Source organism: Alternaria incomplexa (genome assembly GCF_024043165.1).
Source record: "Alternaria incomplexa strain BMP 0042 chromosome Unknown scaffold_6, whole genome shotgun sequence".
NCBI classification, from domain to species: Eukaryota; Fungi; Ascomycota; class Dothideomycetes; order Pleosporales; family Pleosporaceae; genus Alternaria; species Alternaria incomplexa.
Window position 1 is genome coordinate 1683984 of NW_026249855.1, and position 24036 is coordinate 1708019.

General features: G+C 54.4%; 9 protein-coding genes across 9 annotated transcripts; 6 read left to right on the forward strand and 3 right to left on the reverse strand.

The window, feature by feature from the left end:
* Positions 1-172: 172 nt before the first annotated feature.
* J4E90_005125 (uncharacterized protein) lies at positions 173-1285 on the reverse strand (the record flags this gene model as incomplete). The annotated part of the gene is made up of 2 exons (XM_051434682.1): positions 173-719; positions 873-1285. 2 exons carry the CDS (start codon positions 1283-1285, stop codon positions 173-175), a joined length of 960 nt encoding a protein of 319 aa, XP_051291938.1.
* A 3245-nt stretch (positions 1286-4530) lies between these two features.
* Positions 4531-5959, forward strand: J4E90_005126 (uncharacterized protein; the record flags this gene model as incomplete). Its single annotated transcript, XM_051434683.1, has 2 exons — positions 4531-5118; positions 5168-5959. 2 exons carry the CDS (start codon positions 4531-4533, stop codon positions 5957-5959), a joined length of 1380 nt encoding a protein of 459 aa, XP_051291939.1.
* Positions 5960-7032: 1073 nt separating this feature from the next.
* On the forward strand, positions 7033-7878 carry J4E90_005127 (uncharacterized protein; the record flags this gene model as incomplete). Its single annotated transcript, XM_051434684.1, has 1 exon — positions 7033-7878. The coding sequence occupies one exon, from the start codon at positions 7033-7035 to the stop codon at positions 7876-7878; it is 846 nt and encodes a 281-aa protein (XP_051291940.1).
* Positions 7879-10580: 2702 nt separating this feature from the next.
* On the reverse strand, positions 10581-11915 carry FEN1 (Elongation of fatty acids protein 2; the record flags this gene model as incomplete). The annotated part of the gene is made up of 4 exons (XM_051434685.1): positions 10581-11102; positions 11152-11713; positions 11763-11767; positions 11817-11915. 4 exons carry the CDS (start codon positions 11913-11915, stop codon positions 10581-10583), a joined length of 1188 nt encoding a protein of 395 aa, XP_051291941.1.
* A 563-nt stretch (positions 11916-12478) lies between these two features.
* J4E90_005129 (uncharacterized protein) lies at positions 12479-13571 on the forward strand (the record flags this gene model as incomplete). The annotated part of the gene is made up of 2 exons (XM_051434686.1): positions 12479-12486; positions 12680-13571. 2 exons carry the CDS (start codon positions 12479-12481, stop codon positions 13569-13571), a joined length of 900 nt encoding a protein of 299 aa, XP_051291942.1.
* A 1193-nt stretch (positions 13572-14764) lies between these two features.
* On the forward strand, positions 14765-15259 carry UBC1_2 (Ubiquitin-conjugating enzyme E2 1; the record flags this gene model as incomplete). The annotated part of the gene is made up of 2 exons (XM_051434687.1): positions 14765-14772; positions 14797-15259. 2 exons carry the CDS (start codon positions 14765-14767, stop codon positions 15257-15259), a joined length of 471 nt encoding a protein of 156 aa, XP_051291943.1.
* A 309-nt stretch (positions 15260-15568) lies between these two features.
* On the reverse strand, positions 15569-16434 carry J4E90_005131 (uncharacterized protein; the record flags this gene model as incomplete). The annotated part of the gene is made up of 3 exons (XM_051434688.1): positions 15569-16192; positions 16249-16254; positions 16429-16434. The coding sequence occupies 3 exons, from the start codon at positions 16432-16434 to the stop codon at positions 15569-15571; spliced, it is 636 nt and encodes a 211-aa protein (XP_051291944.1).
* Positions 16435-18528: 2094 nt separating this feature from the next.
* On the forward strand, positions 18529-21512 carry J4E90_005132 (uncharacterized protein; the record flags this gene model as incomplete). Its single annotated transcript, XM_051434689.1, has 3 exons — positions 18529-20911; positions 20962-21243; positions 21292-21512. The coding sequence occupies 3 exons, from the start codon at positions 18529-18531 to the stop codon at positions 21510-21512; spliced, it is 2886 nt and encodes a 961-aa protein (XP_051291945.1).
* Positions 21513-22562: 1050 nt separating this feature from the next.
* Positions 22563-22890, forward strand: J4E90_005133 (uncharacterized protein; the record flags this gene model as incomplete). Its single annotated transcript, XM_051434690.1, has 2 exons — positions 22563-22590; positions 22676-22890. The coding sequence occupies 2 exons, from the start codon at positions 22563-22565 to the stop codon at positions 22888-22890; spliced, it is 243 nt and encodes an 80-aa protein (XP_051291946.1).
* Between the last annotated feature and the right edge of the window lie 1146 nt (positions 22891-24036).

A 24036-nucleotide genomic window follows, 5' to 3' on the forward strand; every position in this document is an offset into this window, starting at 1 on the left:
TCTGCCATACTCATAGCGGTCCATTGGTGCGCAATGTCGTACTCTCTCTGCCACCCATCTCATTTACTATTGCTGCGATGACTATGCCATACGGGCCACCCTCAACCTCTGCAACGCCTACGATGACCACCGGGAACCTACTCTCGAACGAGAACCATCGCAAATACGGGACTTAGACAGTCAATCGCCCCTCCATGACCTGTACTGTGCTGCCTTCCAAGAAAAGCTGCGCAACACTCTTGTCCTCGTTCATCTCGACCTCGATGAAGATCTCGCTTCGCCTCCCCATCTCTACGCCCTGAACGATCTCGTACTTGAACGTCTTGGATGCCTCTCCTGCTGTCTGCGACAAATATGCTGCCAAATCGCTGGCGGCGCTACCAGTAGCTGGATCTTCCAACGGACCCTCGATCATCCTCGTCCTTAGCTTCGTCACGCCATGGTCGCTCGTTCCCGCCCGAACAAAGAAATATGTCCCAATGAACGTCTCGTCCCAGCCCTGATCCAGGCCCTCGACGGAGAGAGACTGCCCAGCTAGCGACACCATGCTCAGTGCCTCTTCAGATTCCAGTTCGACCAGAACAAATGTCATGCCCTTGACTATCGAGACGATGGCATGGTCATCTTTGACTTTAACTTTGCCTTGCCGATGGGCTTCAGCCAATTGCGGCTGGAGAGCGAACAAGTCGTCCTTGGTGTACCTCTTATTGTGGATATGACTGCATTGGTTAGCTTACATGTATACACACCTGCAGCACCTCAGGTCGCCGAATCGCTCTCAGACCGTGGGTCTGGAACAGCCCGAACTAACCATCGTGATGCAGACACTCTAGACAGGCCGAAGGAGGACAATGTCAAATGCAGGAACATACACGTCATGGGGGATCGAAGCCTTCGCCGTCTTCTTGCCGCAATCGTACCGCAACCCAACACGCCCAGCTTTCAGGTTGAAGCTCGCTTCCATGACACCGCTGCTGACGCCACGCTCCCGAGCCGTCCTTCCCAAGACATAGCAGGCCGTGCCCACGGTAGGGTGTCCGGCGAACGGCAGTTCTCGCGAGGTCATGAAGATGTCGACAGTCCATTGGTCCTCTGCCGCACTATCCGCGTGTTCGTGCAAGAAGGTCGTCTCCGATAGGTTGAACTCTCGCGCGATTGTTTGCTTTTGTTCCTGGTTTAGGGTCCGGCCAGGCGGGATGCGCACAATGGCCAGCGGATTTCCGCCGTATGGCTGCGAGGTGAAGACATCCACGGTTACGAAGTCGAGCTGTGAGGGGGACGTCATGGTCAAAGTATCTGAAATGACAGATTGATGGTTGGTGTTCAGCGTTGCTCTGACTTTGTAAATACGTGGGCGAGATGACTCATCAATGAACCTGCATGCTGCACCGCAGGATGTCGCTACCACGCCCTACATGTCACATAGATTCTACATTCCAATTCCAATACATTCTATGTGATTTCAAATCCCTCTCGCCGTGTGTGTTCGCCGTTCATTCTGATGGAGATGTTGCTGCAGCCCGAAATGATGGTACCAAGGACAGCCCGCCAAGCATACCGAGGTTGTGCATCTAGAAGGCCACGTGAGGTGCGATGGCGTCGGTATCTGCCATGTTCAGGAGCACAGCCCTTTGCATCGGTCTTGGCAGTATTTTCTATCTCCGAAGGTGAGGCTGCGGTCGTGAGGCTGTGCAGTCGCTGCGCGAACACCGTCCAAGGATCACTAGCTCGCCGTTACGTGTCCTTCCGGCTTGCCCGAAGAAGTACCTGAGGCGTGGCCGAGAGTACTGTAGGGTCAACCCTACCTTATGCATGCTATGATACAGCAGTGTACCTGGCTATAGTAGTATCTCCAAGCTGTCATGTCAGGAGGTTTGAAGTTGCCACATGGGCTAATGAGGAAGCTGAGATGTGGTACTTCCCTCGGCGACTACGCACTAGCTGTCCGCGCGATGACCGTGTCACGGAGAACAGCGAGAGTGGAAACCTCCGCAGGAAACCTGATGAGATGATCGCAGAGTCTTGGGGGTTGAACCAAACTTGAGAACACCAGAATGGCTTGCATCTTCGATTCCAGATCAGAGGCCGACTACGCCACCAGGAGAAGGCATGACTACATGGCTGGCCACAGCAAGGGACTGATTTGAAATTCCACACCCTGTTTGCTTCAGCTGCCCCCCGTGTGCGTGGCGGCGTGAAGTCGATCTTCAATGCGCATGAATGTTGTTGCAACGATGGTGTTGCTTCCCAAAGGGGAAGCAATTTTGGGCCGCAACGAATGAGACACTGCAACGTTAGGTGTGGAGACGAAACGGGGGCCACGGTCTGCCCAGGTGCGAGCAGATCGACGCGGAGATTATTTTCAACGGTCTTTATCGATTCGTACAAACGCATCCTGGCATCGTTGTGCTAGCTGCGTTTGTTCCTGCGCGGCTGTGGGTTGTTGAGGAGAACCACCGGCGTTTGTACCCGCGGCTGAGTGGCCTGTGAGGAGATTGTCAGACGTATGGCGTCAAAGGTCAGCGCAAAGGGACCAACAGCTCGTCAATCTGGCGATGTGCAGTACGATCGCACAGCTTCGATCGATGAAATGAGTAATCTCGGCTCGTGTAACGATGGGGTTGCCCTCGGCCTCGCAGTGTGTGGTCTGCAAGCGAGGAGGAGCACTGATGCTAGTACACAAGACTGTTAGGAGTCAGGACGATCCTTTGCGTTACCTTTACGAGTCCGATCTCGAACGCGTACATGCTGCTGCACCGCGGCCCAAGGCCATGAGCATGCAGTCTACACCTGTTGGTACCTTAGGTACACTCGAGGGGCCTCAATCACATGCATCGGAATCTGTCCGACGGCAGCGGACGAGATTTCCACCCATCTCCTAAATCATAGTGTGCGGAAGCAAGATCTTGACATGTCAAGCGCGTCGCGTTGTTTGTTGACATGCGATAGCAGGCGCTGTTATGGTGCTTTTTGTGATATGAGCAATCTTTTATCGGAGCTGCAAACACCCCACTCGGCTGCAGGCTTGCACAACGGGGGCAGGGGCCGTGAGCGGTGATAAGTTCGCATGGCTGCAGCTCCGAGTCTGCAAGGTACATCGCGTTTGCGAATGTGCTGGCTCAAGGATACGAGTCGTGAATCTAGGCTACAAGAGCCAAGTTCAGAGGTTTCATCGTCAACGGGCCTGCCGCGCCGCATCCTCATCGCTACACATTGCCACAATATTGTCGAGATGACGCGGATCATGAGGATTTGGGTTAGGTTCGTGAACATCCAACTTTGCCATGTTTCTGTGCCTGAAGGTTGGGTTTTGCATTGCGAAGTCAAAATGCCGATGCAGGCCCAACCCTGTCCTCTGACAGTTGCAGCTACGGCGACGTCCTTATTGGTAGTGCGGAAGAATCGAAAATGGGGTTGCATGTGCATGTGCATTCTGCAAGGTCCAAGTGCTCTCGAGGGGACATGCATCGGCACCCAGGATGATGCGGTCGAGTCCCAAGTGGAGACTGCATCGTCGGTGAATTGAGTTAGGGCGGCGCAGAGTTCGCGTGCGGTTGGGCAGACGCAGCACGATTCAGAAGCCACCAGAGCAGACCTCGGAATGTCGACAGCGGCGGACCCTTTGCGGCCAGGATCAGCCTGTGCTCTGGTGCTTCTCCATGTTTTGGTTCGACCATGGTACTGCTGTTGGCGCCCTGAGAGTGACGTCTCAGGGTCCTCAGGGGACGGCCGGAGATGCACGTCGTACCAGCGCGACTGAGTGTATAGCGCGCGGCGACGATTGGGAGCAACTGTGCCAGCTGTGCCTGACTCGGGGCGGGGTCGGCAGCAGGCCTGACGCACTCGAGCTGAAAGGCGTTGCTGTGAGATGGCTAGGCCGTCTTGGTCGTGGTTCTCGGGGAAGCTGGAAGCCCCTGTCACTGACGCCACTCATGCAAGTGCGAAAGCGACCATCACGGGCCCTCGCTCAGGGATCATGAGAAGAAGCGTTGACTAGAGCAAACGCAAAACCCTTTCTGTATACCTACCCGACGTCTGCCCGTTCCAGCCCTCTGCGATCGTCTGCTCCTCATAACCCCGTCCTACACCACCACTGCCACTTGACCCTGCACCGCTGTGTTTGTCCTTCTTTTTTGCTTACCGTGCTCATAACCGCCTGCCCCGTCGCACACTGCAACGCCGACCACACTGGACTTTCCACCATCAAGCTTGCCTGGAGCGACTCGACGTATCACCATCTGCCTGCACGTCTGCGCCGTCTGTCGTGCTTGATATCCTGCCTCTCCGGTCGCGCCTTCCTTTCTTCTCGTCAAAGCTACGACCACCCCACCAAACCCCACGCGCCGCCCGCTAGCCCATCTCCCCCGGGCCGCCTTTTCTCCTCGTCTACACCCTCAACTCCAACCTCGCTTTCGCTTCTCGGGGATCGTATTCCGCTCTTTGCTTTTCTGCGATACGCGCAACTCTAGCGCTGCGCCATCGCCGGGACCCTTCGCATCCACACGCCACATCTTTCACGTGCTCTTCAAAATGGCATCAAATCATTCCCGGAGCGCGTCGGACGAGAACCACAACTCAATGGCATACATTCTCGAACACGTATTACAGTACCCTGGCAGCTACGACATCCCCCTCAAGACCATGTACGAGCTCAACCGCGTGGACCGCGCCCAACCCATCCCCAAGAACTATACCAAGTCTGGCAACACATCACCAATTTCCAGCTCATTCGCATGGAACACCACAGAAGCTGCGACCATGAGCTTCACCTCGTCGTTGATGAACCAGCTCAAAGCGTTACCCACACGGACCAGCGCACTGCCACCCGCCTTCATCGTAAACTTTGTGACCCGCACCTTCATGCCCGAGCCAGCTGATGTCGACTGGAGCCAAGCTTTGACTGCGCTCGACTACCTGAAAGATTTGGAGACACGACGGCGCAGAGAGATGGCTACCACGTTCGAGGCCCTTGACGTCCACAGGGACACATGGGACGCCGACATGGCCCGTGTCGCTGAAAAGGCACCTGGCATCGCACTCTGGATCAACAACCTCGAAGGCAAGAACCGGAAAGCTGAGTCGTACTACGCTCAGCTATGGGTCGGGCTCCGCCGATGGGTATGTTAGCTATCTTCCTTCTCACGTGATCTCAACTAACATCAAGCAGATCATGATCAACCATCTCTCTGACGAAGAGTTCAACAAGCTCAACTGCATTAGCTACCTCAACACCCTGTTTCCTCCTGTCCATGCCCAGACCAAGCTTCCCTCGCAGTTCCTGAACCACGAAGCTCTGAAAGAAGAACGTCAGATCTTCTTCGAACTGATCAGCCAGGTGCAGAGGAGGGGACCTGATGTCTTACTTCCTCTCATCAACCGGGACAAGCGCCCGGAAGACCAGACTGGCTGGCCCACCGTCCAGAGGATCGTCGACAAGTACCTTCGCGTCGCGCAAAACATGATTCAAGACTGCATCGCTACTCACGGCCCAGAGTCGTTTGATCGCTACATGAACGGACCTGGCAAAGAGAAGAAGCATGATTCCGGTGTCAGTTTTGGTTCCGAGCGCCGGCCCAGCGTACAATCTAGCGTGCACGAGAAGCAGTCGCCCGAGCCCATGCTGAGCTACACCCCGTCCATCAAGGGTCTCAGCAAGCTTGAGAGGATTACTCGCGAGTTCAAGCGCATGCGAGTCAAGCCCCGGCCCGAAGTCGAAGAGATAACGCAATTCAATCAGCGGGCCGCCGCTGACCACATTCCCCAGACAGGTGCGAATGCTGGAAAGAAGTCGCTCAAAAAGGCCCGATCTCTCGCCAGCCTCAAGTTCGGCAACGGCAGCTCGGCGTCTTTGGCTAGCAGAAAGGGCAGCGATGCTCTGGCCTTCGACGCCGACGAGATGAAGAAGCATCGCGCGATATACGAGGCCTCGGTCAGCCAGAGCACCCACGCCCATGCGTAGACGGCGGAGCAGCTATTCACAACGGCCCTTACGACCTCACGACGACTCGTATCACCACGAGTCAATGTAGTATGTTCACATGCGCTCACGACTCCACGGCTCATACCGCGCTATTCGGACCGATGGGCAACGCGATGCCTAGACAACATGGAGACCTGCCATCGCCGCAAAAGCATGCAGGCGTTCCGAGTCGTTTTATTAAAGTACCCCATTGTTTTCTTTTCCGGCACTGCGAAGATGTCCCGACGTCTCGCTGCCGCCGTCAGTTGTATGACCTTTCTTAGCGGGCGTTGTCAGAAGCAATACCTTCGCGGGTCAAAATTTCTATTTTCATGTTAGTACATTCAGTTCATGTGATCTATGACGGATAAAGCATGGCGTTCAGGAAACAGGGTGCATGGCAAATGGCGTACTACAACGAATTGTTTTTGGAAGCATGTTTCTTTTCTTCGGCTGTACATACGAAAAGGCACGCGACTGCGTTGCTGCGGAACACGCATCGATATCCGAGATACTTAGTGTAATTGTGTCATCTCAGACATGGACGAGTAATGGATAATACACACATCACAATCAGCTTGTTTGAGCATGGCGCGTGTATTGCATTCGTGTTATTGGCGGCCTTGCCCTCAGGTGAGGAGCGAGGCCGCGCAGGAACGAGGCTGTCGTTGCTGACCTTCCGTATTGAACCTCATGGTTTCACGCAAAGGATTGCCTTGCCCTCGCGTAGACGTCGCAGCATGGGATTAGCAAAGTTTGTTTTGCAAAATCAATGGAACTCGACTCAGGACCCTGGCGTACGTAAACTTTGTTTTTAATCACATTGCCCACTGAGCCCGCAGCTGTTCCCACATGCGTCTGCACGCACAACAACAACAGGGTAAGTCGCCCCCGCCACGCCTTGCCGCATGCAGCCCGGGTTCGGGTGCCCGTTGCAACGCCAGTGGACACTGGACAGGACGTGGAATCCTTCACGTGCATTTTCGGCGGGCAGGCGAGAATGCACTCGCATCACATCCCCCCGGCTTGGAAGGGCCCCGAAGCTAACCGTCGACGCAAGATCAGCACCCGATATGGCAACACGCATCCCGAACGCGGGCCCGACTTCTGACGACGCCCGCCATGCCGACCGCCCGTCACCTGCGCACGCGTCAGACGCGCCTGAAGCAGCCTCATCCGCGACGCGTCGCCGTCCGACGTCCCCCGTCGCCGCCGCACCGCCCAGGCGCACCTTCTTCGACCCCTGGAACAGCTCCAGTACCGGCCATCAGCGCGCGGAGAACCGCCTCGGAGGCTCCACTTCATGGCGCGCCACACGGAGCCTCAAGCTGGGCGAGCAGTTCAGGGCTGGCAGAGACGGTGGCAAGAGAGTCGCGGATACGGTGGGTGCAGGGAGTGAGGACTTTGGCAAGAATGGCCGCAAGGACAATGGCAGCTGGGAGAAGGGCGCAAAGGGCCTGAGGACCGGCGGACAGAAGAGCCTGGCCGAGGTATGGGCTGCCAGCAAGGCCGGCAGCAGCAGAAAGCCATCACAGGAGAAAGACGAGGGTACTGCAACTGTCTCTAAGCATGCGCCCTCAGACGTGGGAACCGACTCAGACACGCATCCCCAGAGCGACGTCTCCTCAGCCTCGTCAAAACCTTCCGAAAAGCAGATCTTCACCGGCCTCTGTTTCTACCTCAACGGCTCCACCGCCCCTCTAGTCTCAGACCACAAGCTCAAGCAGCTCTGCGCTGCCCATGGCGCTAGCCATTCGATATCGCTCGGCCGCCGAACCGTAACGCACGTCATACTTGGTCGAGTAAACTGCATTGGCAGTGGGGGTGGTGCAGGCGGCGGTCTAGCAGCAAGCAAGATGCAGAAGGAGATTACTCGTACAGGTGGCAAGGCTGTCAAGTTCATCAATGCGGAATGGTAAGTCGCCAGCAAAGTAAGCCTTTGGGCTTGCGCATCTCCCGTCCGTCACAGCTTGTCCGGCTGTTTTACACGCGATTGCGCATGTGATTGGGTTTATGCACAACATATACATGCCCTCTGTCAAGACATTGTTTAGGACTTCGACCGAGTGACACGTTGAACAGGGTTCTAGACAGCATCAAAGCCGGCCGCCGCCTCCCAGAGTCTCGCTATTCCCCGCTGAAGCTAGCGCACCAGTCTCAAAGTAGCGTACTGGGTATGATGCGCATTGGTGCTACGAGTTCGAAGCAGCAGCAAGAGCAGCAGCAGGGATGAGAACCCAACCTCGCTTTCCCTTGTCACCAGCAACCACGCAACTCTCGCCGGATCGACGACGTATTACCCCGTTGAGCAACTCGCCTGACTTGTGTAATATCCCTGGACGCAATACACATCGATGAGTAAACCCGCGAACATGAATAGATACCCAAGATACCCACATCCCAAAGCAGTAAAAAGCCTGTCCAAAGACCCTTGAAACACGCCTACCGCACAGCAAACCTTCCCTTTTCCAGCGTCCCCAAAACGCGCATCAAATTCACATGATAAGTGCTAATGTACATGCCACGCGAGTATATTCACCGGCCGGTGTAGATCCACACATTTGCAGCATGCAGCAACTGAAACGTTGTCTGTGGGGAAGTTCGTCCGGGACCCGCGTTCGCGCATTGCGTCGATCAATCAACCAACATGTTCTTGTCTTTCGACCAAACCAACAACGCTGTCGTGCAAGACCCTGGACCCTTGGAAACTCTAAGTGGCGCGATAACGTGGCGCGATTTTTCGGGACTAGTCGGTTCGTTGGGGTTGCGTTCGGCTTGCGCTATACCTGCCGTGGGCTTTCCGTGGGAGGGCATCGCTGATGTGCTGAGTTGGTTACGTTTGATGCGTTCTTTATCTGATTGTGAGGGAGGAGTAGATGATGGCTAGGAATTGGCTCGTTCTGTGCTAGCGCAATGTAGTCCGTGAACATTGATCTTTCATACGTACCTCATGCATACCAAGGAACAAAGACCAAACCGAAAACCTGTTCTCCTAAACTCTGCGGCTCACGTTACAACCGAACGACATCAGGCAGGCCAGCCGACCAGTCTACTCCCTTAACAAACGCAACTATGAACCACTCTAACACGGATGCATCCGTCAATAGCGCAGAAGCAGGCATCCGTGGATGTGTCAACGCTCGCGCGACGGCTGCAAACAGCACTGGCGTGAACTCTCTCTGCTCTATCCATCCGTCAGTCAGTCAGTCAGTTGTCATGTCACATCCACGCCAGCGTCAGAACGTAACCATCCCCCACCTGAACATTCTAGCTCCCACGCCTCGTTTCGCCTTTTTGATGGTGATGGTACCTTGGTGAAAATAACCTGGTACCGAAGTTTTCCCGCTTGTTTCGAACCAAACCAACGTTGCTTGGAAGGTTGGAAGGGAAGGGGATTAAGGTTGAGTGGTTCATTTGCCCGGTTCAACGACTGTTAGCTGAGTCTAGGTTCGATGTGGTAGTGGGTGCGCGTGGCCGTGGTGGGATAAGCCGGATGAACAAGGACAGGTAAGTGCTGAACTGCTGGACCCTGGATGGATGGGCATGTCATGTCATGGCAGGTGCAGGTAAGTTCCGCACTGTCGTTCGCCCGTTCTTTTATCGTTTCAGGAAGCGTGTTTCGTGACGGGCGTGACTCGTTACGAGGATAGGATGGTTCCGTGGGGGACGGACTGTTGTTACGGGTTTCTCCTGTGTTGACTTTGCTGGGATGGAAAGGGGGTGGTGATTACTACGTGAGCTTTTGGCACAAAGAGCATCGGATGTGATGAATTCAGATGGTGAGTGATGGGATTGCTAGTTTCCCTTGCCCGGGCAGTTGTGGCGCTAGGGTAGCGTGCTGTGATAGTCTGGTAGGAGACGTTGGAGATATAGAGTTCGGTTCGCCGGGTTACTTGCATTCCGTCTTTGGGATGACGATGGTGATGGTTGTAGGTTTGGTGTGATGTGCAGTAGTAGTAAGTACAGGATAGTGGGTATTGGGAGTGATGTCAGAGGTAAACTTGCTGAAAGTAGGCGAAATCTATGGTTCTGGATATCGTGATGAAAAGTGTTGTAATTGGATCTGTTGACAACGTGTTGCGCATCCTTCCGGTCGGTCATGGGAAGGTTGAAGTAGTATAATCAACTTAGGAATTTCGCTGACGGGGATACAGCACTCTTTAGATCATTGATACCTCTCCGTCTCGGTGGAATCTTTGTATAATTGTCGGAATGGGCTCTTTGAATGTTCTCTTTGGAGAATCGAAGTAAACCTCGGGATCGCAGATGTGGAAACAGGATAAGACGATGTGAGAGTAGATGCTTAACACTTTGTTGAGGTGCATACTGAGACATGAACCTGGATACACTGTACGATGAAACGAAAAGGTAGAGATCAGACCAAACGATAGGCAGGCACTCAGTCGTATGGAATAGGAATTGTGTATGTGAGAATATTGTGAAGATCCTTTGCTTTCATATAGAACGAAGCTACATGTCGAGACACCGTGAAGTAAACATGGTATAACGAACCATACGCGCATCATATGCCTTGAAAACGCCATAAGCCCACCGGTATCACTATCCCATAAACGCCCTTTTCGCGCAAACCTCGACGCTGTCTCCTAGTATCATCACATATCTAACCAGCAGTCCTCGGCTTGGCCTTGGCCTGCTTCTTCGCCTTCGCGTCAGCCTTTTGCTTCTTCTTCTTCTCTTCGAGCTTCTCCTCTGCCTTGCGCTTGAGACTAGCCTTCTCCTCAGCAGTCTTCTCAATCGGCTTGAAAAAGCCCTCCAGCCTACTCTGCTGCGCTGTCTTCATGTTCTTCTGTAGCTTGGCTGCTCCGTTGCGCACCCTGTCTTCGTTGAAGTGCTTCTCCTCGACTAGGAACTTGACGAGGCCTTCTACATCTGGGGCTTCCCACTTGAAGTCGCATTCTGGGTCGTCGGCGGGGCGCACGTCGGGCTCGAGGAAGAGGAGACGCGCATCTGCGAACGGCCAGTCGTCGGGGATGGTGAGCTTCTTGGAGGATTGGGACTTGATGTGTTCGACGACGCCTTCGAGGTCGGTATGCTCGCGGATGAGCTTGAGGGCGGTGCTTGGGCCGATGCCTTTGATGGGGTCGAGGTAATCGCAGCCGAGGAGGATGCAGAGGTCGATGAACTGACAGTGGTTAGTATATGATACGTTTGAGGTAGTGATGTATTCGTACCTGCTTCCGCTCCATGTTCAGGCCTTCGAGCACCTTGTCCAGGTGGATTTCCAGAATGGGCTCTTTGCGCTGCTCGCTGAAGGTCAAGTGTCGCAGCAGGATGGGTGAATCGAAAGTAAGGGTGTCCATGTCCTCTGAAGCAGCGGCGTACACCTTGCCTCCTCTCGCCAACGTAGCACACTGGGCTTCAGCCTCGGTCGGTGCGACAATGTAGGGGATGCCCATGAGCTTGAGCAAGCGCTGGCACTCCTCGTTGTGCTCCCTCGTGACTCTGACTGTCCGCCGCGAGAATTTCTCGACATCCTCAGCTGTACCGGTCTCCTTCGCCTCTTCAGCCGCCGCGTGTGCCTCTGTCTTGCGCTGGAAACGCTTTGCGAGCTCGCCGGACTTGAGCTTGGGTGGAGCGCCATCGAAGACGTACAGGGGCTTGATGCCGTTGTCGACCATGCGCATTGTGCGGTAGAAGAGACCCATGAGATGTGATGTGGTTTCGCCCGTCTCGCTCATGAGCTGCTGGCCATCGGAGCGGACTGCGATGAGGAAACTGTAGATGCTCATAGATCTACACGGTATTAGATTGGAGAGCCACAGAGGGGTCATGATATGCATACGCATCCTGAATATGTTAGCAATTGACCGCGTAGGAACGACTAAAATAGACGTACTATGGCGACCTTGCGTCCAAACTGGTTCTTGATCTCGCCCTTCTTTACGGCCTCTGGCGCATGCTCCTCGATGAGTTGGTACAGGTGCTTGATACCCATGATGACTGATCTTCTCTGGCAGTTGTACTAATCAGATAGGTCTGAGGTGCTGTTGGCCCAGAGTGTTGTGTGCAGAAGCGTAGGCGACTGCGTGGTGGCTGGAGAAAGTGACGCCAACGATCGTCACGACGCGTTCGCGTCTCACCGCGCGCAATCACGGTCTACATTTCTTGGCGTCGCTACCCCACATTTGCCTGTCATCGCTTAGTGAGGCTCTGCATGCATTCCAGGCGATGCATCTCGGATCTGCTATCTGCAACTCGTGATCCCGCCAAATCCTTCAATTGCCGCGTGTCTGGAGTGACGATGCTAGCTTTCTTGCCACCGCGGAGTGCTTCCGAACCGCCTGCCGCGGTTCTTTCAACGGTGGGACTTCCGAGGCCAACTTCATCCAATTACGCAGATTCTCGTGAGAACCCGGGTATAACTGTCACTTTTGTGTAGCTGAGACACTTTCCACATTCCTGATAACGACTCCAACATGCTGCGACCAACCTACAGACATGCCGCCAGGCAATTGCGCACCCCACTCCGGTCTGCGGCCCTCGGCAAGCGGTACCTACATGCTCCCGTCAAGTTTGACTGGCAAGATCCATTGAACACAAGCAACTTGTTCACAGAGGAAGAGCAAGCCATCTCGGAGACAGCAGAGTCATATTGCCAAGAGCGCATGCTCCCGAGAGTGCTAGGTACATATACCGTTGTGGGGAGTTTAGAGCTAGCTGACGTGTTACAGACGCATACCGCAATGAGGACTTTGATAGGAAGATCATCACGGAAATGGGCGAATTAGGGCTACTGGGTGCAAGCATTCAGGGCTACGAGTGTGCCGGAGTCAGCAGTGTTGCCGCAGGTCTGATCACCAGAGCTGTGGAGAGAGTCGATTCTGGATATCGTTCCGGCTACTCAGTTCAAAGCTCACTTGCCATGGGCGGTATCGAGGAGTTTGGATCTGAAGAACTGAAGGAGCGCCTCCTACCCAAGATGGCCAAGGGTCAACTGCTGGGCTGCTTTGGTCTGACTGAGCCCAACCACGGATCCGATCCAGGCTCTCTGGAGACAACTGCTAAGCCACATCCGACTAAGAAGGGCTACTACTCACTATCTGGATCAAAGACGTGGATCACAAACTCGCCCATTGCCGATGTTCTCCTTGTCTGGGCGAAGCTGCAGGAGACTGGCAAGATCCGTGGCTTTGTCATTGAGCGCGACCAATGTCCACCGGGTACTCTCGAGACCCCGCCAATCAAGCACAAGAACGGTCTGCGGGCGTCCATTACCGGCATGATCCAGCTTGATGAGTGTCCCGTGTCCGAAGCAAACATGTTTCCAGAGGTTGAGGGTTTGAAGGGGCCCTTCAGCTGTCTCAACTCGGCCAGATATGGCATTGCCTGGGGGACTATCGGTGCTCTCGAGGACTGCATTGCAAGGACCCGAGAGTACGCCCTCGAGAGGAAACAATTCAAGAACAACCCGATTGCCAAGTACCAGCTTGTGCAGAAGAAGCTAGCTGACGCGACGACGGATGCTGCATACGGTATCCTGGCCGCCCACCAAGTCGGAAGGCTCAAGGACGAGGGCAAAGCTGCACCTGAGATGATCTCTATGATCAAGAGACAGAACTGTGACCGGGCTTTGATCAACGCGCGAACGTAAGTAACACCAAGCGCTTGTTCGACATGTACTGACTGTGAGCAGACTGCAAGAAGTGTTTGGCGGAAACGCAGTATCTGACGAGTACGGAATCGGGAGACATGTCGCCAACTTGTTTGTGACGCAGACATATGAGGGCCAAAGCGACATCCACTGTGAGTACAATCGAAACGTGTCTCGACTCTGACTAACCTGCATCAGCTTTGATCCTCGGTCGTGCAATCACAGGTCTACAAGCATTCTGCTAATGGTGAAATATACTCGGGTTGTTGCTGTACTACCAACAAGAATACGTAGAAGCGCACCCAATCACAAGCAACATGTCAGCTGTAGGCGCCTAGCGGTGGTACGCATGCAGGCAATGTTTATTTAGAAGTAAATGCATATCAAACCCGGCGACTCTTGCCTCGAACGCGGCAAGTATCACATCTGATTGCTCGTTCCCACAGTGCCGTTCGCCACCCGAGTAAAGGCCTCGCTACCGCCCAATGTGTGGTGACTAAGTGAGGTCAGAAGCAGCGTGAATGTCCATGTCAGCCTTGAGGCCTCTTCTCCAGGCTTCGATAGGTTGCCACCCAGCGCGGTTGCTGGGTAGAAACGCTCGGTGGAAATGTGGGCAGCGACAGTTGGGCGGTCAGCTTGTCTCGCCTCGTGCGGTTGGCTCCTCACACATGATAAATACAAACGCCCCTGCTCCAGCCCCATCGCGCAAAACATCGTGCCCGTACAGCGTGACCGTCTTTGTCCTTCATAGAGTCAGAGGTGAGTGAGTTAAAGAGTGGCGGATGAGGTTCCCGCGCTGACACGCCGCACTTGCTTTCTTTGGATCCCCGCCGCTAACTAACCGCCTTGCCTGCGCAGACATCCCACTTCAACTCTTCAACACCAACTCGCTCAACCCCGACACCCGCGATACCCGTCACCACCACTCCACACCACATACACATACACAGCAGCCATGGCTCTCAAGCGCATCAACAAGGAGTTGACCGATCTCGGCCGGTACGTGACCCATCTCCCGGCCCTCGTGGCTGGCGGCGAGGCTCGCTGTTTTGCTTGCACGGCCACGACCGCATGCGGGCCCTCAAGCAAGGCCGCAACGCCATAGCCCTGCGAGAACACGACGAGAAGAACATTTTGCTGACATGATACCCCTAGTGACCCTCCCTCTTCCTGTTCAGCTGGCCCCATCGGAGATGATCTGGTACGTCACTCTCCGTCAAGACAGCCACGCGGCTGGGCGAACGAAAAACCACACTGGACATGACACTAACAACACGCAGTTCCACTGGCAAGCAACCATCATGGGTCCCGGCGACTCACCATATTCCGGCGGTGTCTTCTTCCTAGCAATCCACTTCCCAACCGACTACCCCTTCAAGCCCCCGAAGGTTAACTTCACCACCCGCATCTACCACCCCAACATCAACTCCAACGGCAGCATCTGCTTGGACATTCTGCGAGACCAATGGAGCCCTGCTCTGACCATCTCAAAGGGTGCGTTACCCGAGTCCCCTACGTCGAGTAGAATACACACTAACAAAATCACAGTGCTGCTGAGTATCTGCTCGATGCTGACAGACCCAAACCCCGACGACCCGCTCGTCCCCGAGATCGCACACGTCTACAAGACCGACCGGTCCCGCTACGAATCGACGGCGCGCGAGTGGACCCGAAAGTACGCCATCTAGGCTCTCGAAGCGCAACAAGGGAGCGTCAAGACTGGGTGCGGCGGAGAGCGTGTCTTTTGTCGTTAGCATCTGCGAAAGGGAGGCTAGGATGATGGTTAGGGGCAGACAGACTTTCATGGTAGTGACTGATGGGGGGTTTTACACTTGTACTACGGCATGCATGCTGGACTGGGGTTCATAGCATCTGGCTATTATCACTCTTACCACAACAGGCTCGATTTCTTCTCTGATGTTCGACTTGAGTTGCGTGCTTGGTTGTGATTACTGTGAAGATTGCATGTGATGATATTTTACAACATTGGTAAGCGACTAGGCCTTCTTCGCCTCGTCGCCTTGTCCGTCTACACCATCTTTACTTGTCTGCGGACCCTCCACTGCAGGCATACCCATACCCAAGATCGAAGACATGGTATCACCATGGTCTAGTATCGACATATTCTGCGCTTCTTCCTTCAACCGCCGAGTCTTCTCCTCGGCCAGCCTCTTCCACTCCCTATCCCGCTCTTCCTTGGCTAATCGCAGCCTGGCCTCTTCCTCTTCCATCATCTTCAGCGTATTCTCCTCCACATCCTCCTCCACAGAGTCCTTCAGCACCTCTTCGTCTACTGCGTCTACTACACTCTGCCATCCACCCTCTCTAACCTCCTTTGCCAGTTTCGCAAGGTCCTTTTGTTCCCTCTCCACCCACTCGCGACCGTAGTTTTGTAGTTTTCTGCGACGCTCGAGTTGCAGCATGTAGGACGCGCCTACGAGAGGGCTGAGTATGGAGGCTCGCTTGTTGAATTTCACGTCGAGGAGGAGGTTCTTGTGGAGATCGCGGAAGGTGGCTTGCACGTGCTTGATGGCTATGCCTTTGCGGCCGAGGTCGTTGGTTTCGTCGGCGGGGTCGCGCAGGGAGAGCATGTACGAGGGGAGGGGTTTGGTTTCTCCGCTCTATGTGGTGGTTAGCATGATGGAAGATGTAAAGAGGAGAATGGGTGGGTGCATACCTGTAGCTGAGCCCTCTGCGTATCCGTGAGGACAGGGTGCTTCGTCTTGTCGAAGAGGTAAGCAGGTTCGATAGACACACCGTGCTTCGTCGTGTCGAAGTTGCCCCAGAAGTCGAGGAAGTGGAGAAGGGCACGCGCAGAGTCTTTTGGTGGCTTTGGTGCATGCTTGATGCTGGCGACCACCATCATGAAGAGCGAGTAGGAGCCAAAACCGCCCCGGAATACGTCTGACAAGCCGCGTGTATCGAACATGGTCTTGACTACCCAATACAGCTCTCGCAGATAGGGTATCTTTTCCATGTACTCCTGCATAGTCACCCTCGAGATGGATGTATCGTTTGAGAGCACGACCTGCACATCCAAGCCCGATTTGCGGTCCTGCGCGGCGACGAGAGGATAGCGCGCGTGACGAATCGCGGCCAGTAGGTATGCTCCGCTTTTGTTGAATACCCTCCAATATAACTTACTCAGAAGACGTGTTCCCTTTTTCCGCTCTTTCGTATCTGGCGGCAATTTTGGTACCTGCGCGGGGTCTGACGGTTGCGACTTTAATACCAGCCTGAAATCTATGTCTGACAGAGGCATAGCTATACCAGTTCGCTCGGAGCCGAATACCTCGATGTTGTATTTCGGGAGGAATTGTTTAACCTGTCTCTGCACCTGTTCGATGAGGTGCTTCCGGGCGGCCGTTTCGTATCGGTCGGGTTGTGTGTATTTGTAGAATCTCTCGATTTCTGAATGCAGACTGGACCTCGACTTAGCATGGCATTACGAGTGAGGATGGCTTGGGGATGTACCGATCCATGCCTGTCATTGTTGGCTCTCCCTCCATGTTCACACACCATGGAAGCGCGCTCTCTCTGAACTTCCCGACCACGATGGGCCGCACAACGACGCCCTCGTAGTCTTGCGATTTTGCGAACGCGTCTCTGGCAGTCACCAGCTGATCCTGGTACTCGACATTCGAGGGAGTAGGCATTGTCCGCTTCAGGTGTTTGTTTTTAGCGATCGATACCTCGACCTTGCTGGACAGCCAGCGCCCTTTGACCGTGGTCATTCTCCTCACGGGCAATGACTCTGCCTTTGCCTCTGCGCTCTGCGTTTCTGTCGCATTTTCGGTGACTACTTCGCTAGCTTGGGCATCGTGAGCCAGAGCATTGTCACCCTTGCTACTTGGATTCGCGCCATCTTGTGCAGCTTCCGTCGCAGTAGAAAGTTGGCGCCGGTCGCGGGGTCCTGGCGAGCCAGGTTGGACAAAGTGCTGCCATAGCGCAATGGACGGATTGAAGCGGTTATGGGCGCGACATATCAGGCGGGTGCGCGAGAGTTGCATTAGGCCCGGAGAGATAACGACGGCTCGCAATGCGGCAAGGTGGTGGTTGTGCTCACTCTACACGAATCTTCTGCATGCATCTTCGCGTGCACTGTGCCAAGCATCTAGTCCGCTTTGGGCCGTCGAGTCGACGGCGGAGGATGCCAGGCACTCCCGCGGGCATGCTGCATTACCAGTCGCTCTCGTATGCACCCGGCCGTTGGACACGTTTATTGCTAGCCCTGCGTCTGCCATGTCGCATGATATATCGAGGGCAATTGTGAAAGTGGCCAGACTGCCCCCAATACCCCACAGGCACTGCAGAGGCCCCAAAGCGTCTCCGTCGTCGGTCCACTTGCAGCACTTGCGCCGGCCCACACCCTCGTCCGATATGAAAGCTGCCTGACATCATATTGACACGCCCAACAAAACTTCGCAGAGCGGTCAGCGAGCGGAGCGCGTGCAGACGCGAGGAGTCGGTAATGGTACGCTGCTGTCCTGGATGCCTTGCTTGCAGCAGCAACAGTGAGGCCCGAGCTGGTCGGTTCCAACGTCACAGCTATGTTAGTGGGGCGTTGAACCATCCCACCACGGCCAGCTTTTCTTCCCTCATTACACTCGTCGACCTTCTGTGAGCTTCTCGACACACGTGGTGTCTTCTACCTGATTTCCACTCACACCACCCTTCGTTTGACACTCCTAAATTCCCCTCGTTCCGTGACAGCCCCAGCCCAGACCCATTGCGGAGCTCTTTCCTGTGAGACTCGTCCAAGACAGCGACGCAAGCACCAGGTAATTCACATTTCATAATTATTTTTAGTCGCGCCTCACCACTGCATGCACGTAAACATTGCACTGCCTGTCCATCGCTCGGCATATTTCTCACCTATTATCCTCCCACCTCTCATCTTCTCGCCTACAAGTACCTGACAGTTCCATGCAGAGCACCGCCTACGCTTACATCCACCATGGCCCCTCCCACAGATGAGAAGCCCCAGAGGCCTCCCCTCGACTCCCAAGACAGCACACATCCCGCGCTAGACCCCGCAATTACCAACGTGCCCGTCACACCCGGTGTACATCTCTCCGGCAAAACTGCCTACTTCGACGAGTCTACTGCCGAGAAGACGAACAACCTCCCCTTCGATCCCGAGACTGCCACACCAGGCCCCCAATGGAGCGCCAACTCATACTTCTCTGGCCAGCAAAAAGAGGGCCAGGCTAGCACTCAGACTGAACAGGCAGCCGGCGCACAAACTGATGGAGACGTCAAGAGCAAAACGAGCGAGGTACCCGACCCGGATGCCAAGCACGATCTTGCAGACGTAGATCCTCGCGCCGCACACCCTGGTTTGAACCTCAGCGGTCGCGTTATCAGTGCGACCTTTGCCATACCCTATTCAATTGGCTACTCACAGGGCAACGACTGGGAACTGAACCCGCGACGCGGAACCTCGGCCCTTTTCGACTCCTTCTCTTACCTGGCCTCTAGCTCTTCTCCGTGGAACCACGTGCTCGTAGGCTGGACTGGTGAGATCGCGCACGCAAAGACAGCATCCGTCACAGCTACGCAAGCGCCCATGAACAAGGCCGCCGCGCCCATCCCCGTCGATCCAAAGAAACCGACACAAGTACCTCAAGCTCCAAACAGCTTCAGGATAGGCCCAGACGATCGAGCACGATTGGATAAACAGCTCGAACGCGACCACGGAGGCAGGATTGTGCCAGTGTGGCTTGTCGACGAGGTGGATGATGGCAAAGATGAATACATCCTGAAGAACCAGAGCCATTGGAGGACATATGCCGAGCACGAGCTCTACACCCTGTTCCACTACAAGCAAAATGAGCCAGCTGATGGGCGCGCTGCCCGGAAATCATGGGCTGACTACTACCGCATGAACAAGCTCTTCGCAGACAGGATCCTCGAGGTCTACAAGCCGGGCGACATCGTTATGGTACACGATTTCTACCTGATGCTCTTACCAAGTCTCCTTCGCCAACGTCTACCCAACATCTACATTGGCTTCTACCTGCACATCCCTTTCCCAAGTAGCGAGTTCTACCGCTGCCTGAGCAGACGGAAAGAGATCCTGGAGGGCGTGTTGGGTGCCAACATGATCGGCTTCCAGTCATACAGCTACTCGCGGCACTTTTCGTCTTGCTGTACTAGGATACTGGGTTTCGATTCGTCTTCCACTGGAGTCGATGCCTACGGCGCGCATGTAGCAGTCGACGTGTTCCCCATCGGAATTAACGCAGTCTCCACACAGCGACAGGCTTTTGGCGACCCGGAGATTGAACATAAACTCAAAGACATCCGCGAGATGTATGCTGGCAAGAAGCTCATTGTTGGTCGTGATAGGCTAGATGCGGTTCGCGGAGTGGTCCAGAAGCTCCAGGCATTCCAGCTCTTCCTTCAGAAGTATCCCGAATGGGTTGGCAAAGTAGTCCTCATCCAGGTCACAAGTCCTAGCGGAGTCCATACCGATAGAAGTGATGGCGCACAGGAAAAGGTGGTCAACAAGATCTCGGACCTTGCGGCCAAGATCAACGGCACCTACGGAACCCTAGACTTCACCCCGGTCCGGCATTTCCCACAATATCTTTCCCGGGAGGAATACTTTGCTCTGCTTCGACTTGCAGATATCGGCCTCATCACCAGCGTGCGAGACGGTATGAACACGACAAGTATGGAATACATCATTTGCCAAAAGGATAATCACGGACCGCTCATTCTTTCGGAGTTCTCTGGTACAGCGAGTTCCTTGCACAACGCAAGCCACATCAACCCCTGGGACATGGGCGGAGTTGCAGATGCGATCAACGACGCTCTGAACCAGAGTGACGAAGTTCGTGCCGAGACGCACGCTCAACTCTACAATCATGTTGTGCAAAACAATGTCCAGGCTTGGTCGAACAACTACCTGAAGCGATTGATGACGAATCTGTCAGCTTTCGACCAAGCGTTCGCCACGCCAGCACTGGACCGAGCTAAATTACTCTTCCAGTACCGTGAAGCCAAGAAGCGACTCTTCATGTTCGACTACGACGGCACTCTGACACCCATTGTCAAAGACCCACAGGCAGCCATTCCATCCGATCGGGTTATCCGGACCCTCAAGACTCTAGCAGCGGACCCTGCGAATGCTGTTTGGATCATCAGCGGCAGAGACCAGGCTTTCCTGGACGAATGGATGGGCCACATTCCCGAGTTGGGTCTGAGTGCTGAGCATGGAAGCTTCATGAGGCATCCACGTAGTCAGGAATGGCATAATCTCACCGAGACAACCGACATGAGCTGGCAGCAGGAGGTTATTGACGTATTCCAGCACTACACAGAGAGGACCCAAGGTGAGCTCTTACACTCTAAACTGAATGGTCTAGCACTAACAGATGATCAGGCTCATTCATCGAACGCAAGAAGATTGCCCTGACGTGGCACTACCGGAGAGCGGATCCCGAATACGGTGCATTCCAGGCGCGTGAGTGCCAGAAGCATCTCGAGAGGACGGTCGCAAAGAAGCACGACGTCGAGGTCATGACGGGTAAAGCCAATCTTGAAGTTCGCCCGAGGTTCGTGAACAAGGGCGAGATCGCGAAGACGCTTGTAGAGAACTACGGCGAAGGTAGCGGCAATGCGCCTGAGTTTGTTCTTTGCATGGGCGACGACTTCACAGATGAAGGTATGTGTTGCACTTGTGGCTGCGCTGTCCACCCGCTAATATCAACAGACATGTTCCGATCGCTGCGCCAGTCCAAACTGCCCACTGATCACGTCTTCTCGGTCACGGTTGGCGCCAGCTCGAAGCAGACGCTGGCTAGCTGGCATCTGCTTGAGCCTTCGGATGTCATCTCTGTCGTTTCGTTGTTGAACGGATCCGCAGATGCAGGCAATGTTGGCGCGATTGCTGTGGTCGATGGCACGGTCCCGGAGTCTCGAGTAATCGCATGAGGTCATGGTCGGACAATTTCAACTGTAATGGAGCACGGAGCATGGTGAGGCTGTAGATCTACGGTATGCGGCATGGCGATCCCGGAATTTTTTGGGCATCAAGTTTTGGAGAAGCAATCAGATCCTATGTCATGGTGGTTCTCGTTGTCCTAGGAAAAGAAACGTTTCTGTTCTGTGATCGGCCATGCCGATTGCTACCCGGCGGATGAATTGTGCTGCACGAGGATTAGCAATGCGCCCCTGGGACGAGCGCCGGTTGCCAAGGCGGTGGCGCCGGCACGTTCTGGGGTCTCGCCCAAGACCCCTGATTACCACGTGAGACCCTGACTCGAGAACCGGGAACCTTTGGATGCGAACTCTAGGAAATCCAGGGTTTTGGAGCCTTCGGAGAGGTTTCCGCGACGGCTATGCTTACAGATTGCCCAGCTGTCAAGCAAGTAAGCCGCTACACCCCGCAATGAAGAATATCGATGCAAGCAAGCCGCGCAATGGCGAAAGCGGTCCACGACTCACGGTTCCGCGACACGGACACGATGGCTTTTCTAGGCCTGGTATGTTTTGACTTTCGGCTCTACTAACCCCAAATCATGCAACTTGGGATTCGAGAACTGCCCGCGCATGAAACCTGGAACGCCTAGCAACTGTCCCGCCCCAACAACCTATCCGAGGGAAGGCCCTCCTTCCTCTTGGAACTCGCGTACCGTAGTCGTTAATCCCGTCTTTTACCAGCCATCCGTTCCTTTTTCATCACATCGTTCCCCTCCCGCGCCGCATCTCTACACTCGTTTACCCGCTATCTACCCTCCCATAATCTGAGTACCAATCTTACGGGCGTGAAGCGCATTATTATAACATAATTCGAGTACCTGGTCCGACCTCAATCCGATACGGCATCTGCAACAGCGCAGCAGGGAACTAGCCGGCGAACACATTGCGACATCACAACCGTGCCGTATCTACGATCCGCCTCTCCTTGGTATTCCTTCTTCGACACAGACACAAACACAATATTCCTCGGCGCGCGGCACAACAAACTTCACACAATACACAATGGGTCTCATTGAGAAGATGCAAGCTCGTATGTCTTACCTCGCTTCGTCCCATCTTACCTTAGTCTCGAACCTTCACACCTGCGACAGTAGACTAACAAGAACCCAATCCAGGCCTCGAGCTCTACCGCCTCGAACAGCGTTACACACGTCGCGAGAAGCGCACGACCTTTATCAGCGAAGCGCAATACGTTGACGGCGAGTACGTCTATGCCTCGGCTCCTTCCTCGGCAAACTCGTCCACCACCTCAAGTAGCAAGCGCTTCAGCAAGATGCCTTCTACTATACGGATAAAGGAACTGAGCCGTATGGGAACTGGACGGTCATAGACGCTCCTCGGGCGAAGCTGCTCCTGTACCTACGGGTCGACGACTATCGATGTATGGACACCTATCCGGTCGGACCAACAGAGAGAAGACAGCGTCATAGCCTACCGAGGAACAACGTGCCATGCATGACACCTTACACGGCATCGCAGCACACGACGCGCCCAAAGCTTTGAGAACGTCGCACAAGAAAACAAACACCACGCGCAAGCAGAAAAGAAAGAGGAGTCTCGACACACCTCGCAGACACTGCGCAAGCGCAAAACATAATCATTAACGCAACGACATTTACGCCAGAACAACCATCGACGAAAGGGAAATAACGGACTAAAAGTTTCTTCCATCATGTCAAGGTTCTTCATTCTTTACACCCACATTTTCCTTTTCTCTTGCCATCATCTATCGAGATTTATAAGTCATGTTTGCGACACAGTTAGAATACCCCATTGGCTTCCAGAGTAGACCTGGATATGCATCAATACAAGTTTATATGCAATTGGTTGTGTTGGATGATGATTGGATGATGTGTTGCGTGAAGGTGTTGCGGGTGAATGGAATGGTTGCCAAGAGTGTCCTGCAGATGCGTAGGGCGTGTGGACCAAACGCCGCATGAGAGTGGTTGAGAATGGGAAGGATTGTAGGCGTAAGGCGTGTGGGCGCAAGGCGTGTGCGGATAAGGTAGTATGTTGCAAATATGGGAGTTGTATATTCACTTCTAGTCGACGCGGACACTACTTGTTGCGACGGTACCCTTACGATAGCAAGATCCATTAGGACATCAGCAAGTACAGCTAATTGATACCCATCACATTCTCCCCTTATATCTAAACCACGTACTGGCAACCGGGAACATGTCCAACGATCCCATCGAAAGCACACCCGCAACGACTGTTGCTAAACCAAACGACCAAGATCCATCCCCACGAAGAGACGTCGAAGAGAAACACATCTCACAACTCCATGAGACCCCTTCCGTACTCCCTCCAACCCTCCCACCCATGGACAAAGGAAAACACGCCTGGCTCTTCCTCACCGCAGCCTTCGCCATCGAATTCTTAACCATCGGTCCGTCCTGTCCCTCGTCCCTGAACAAACAACACACGCACTCCTAATACTGACACTAACCCCCAGGCCAATCCTTCTCCTACG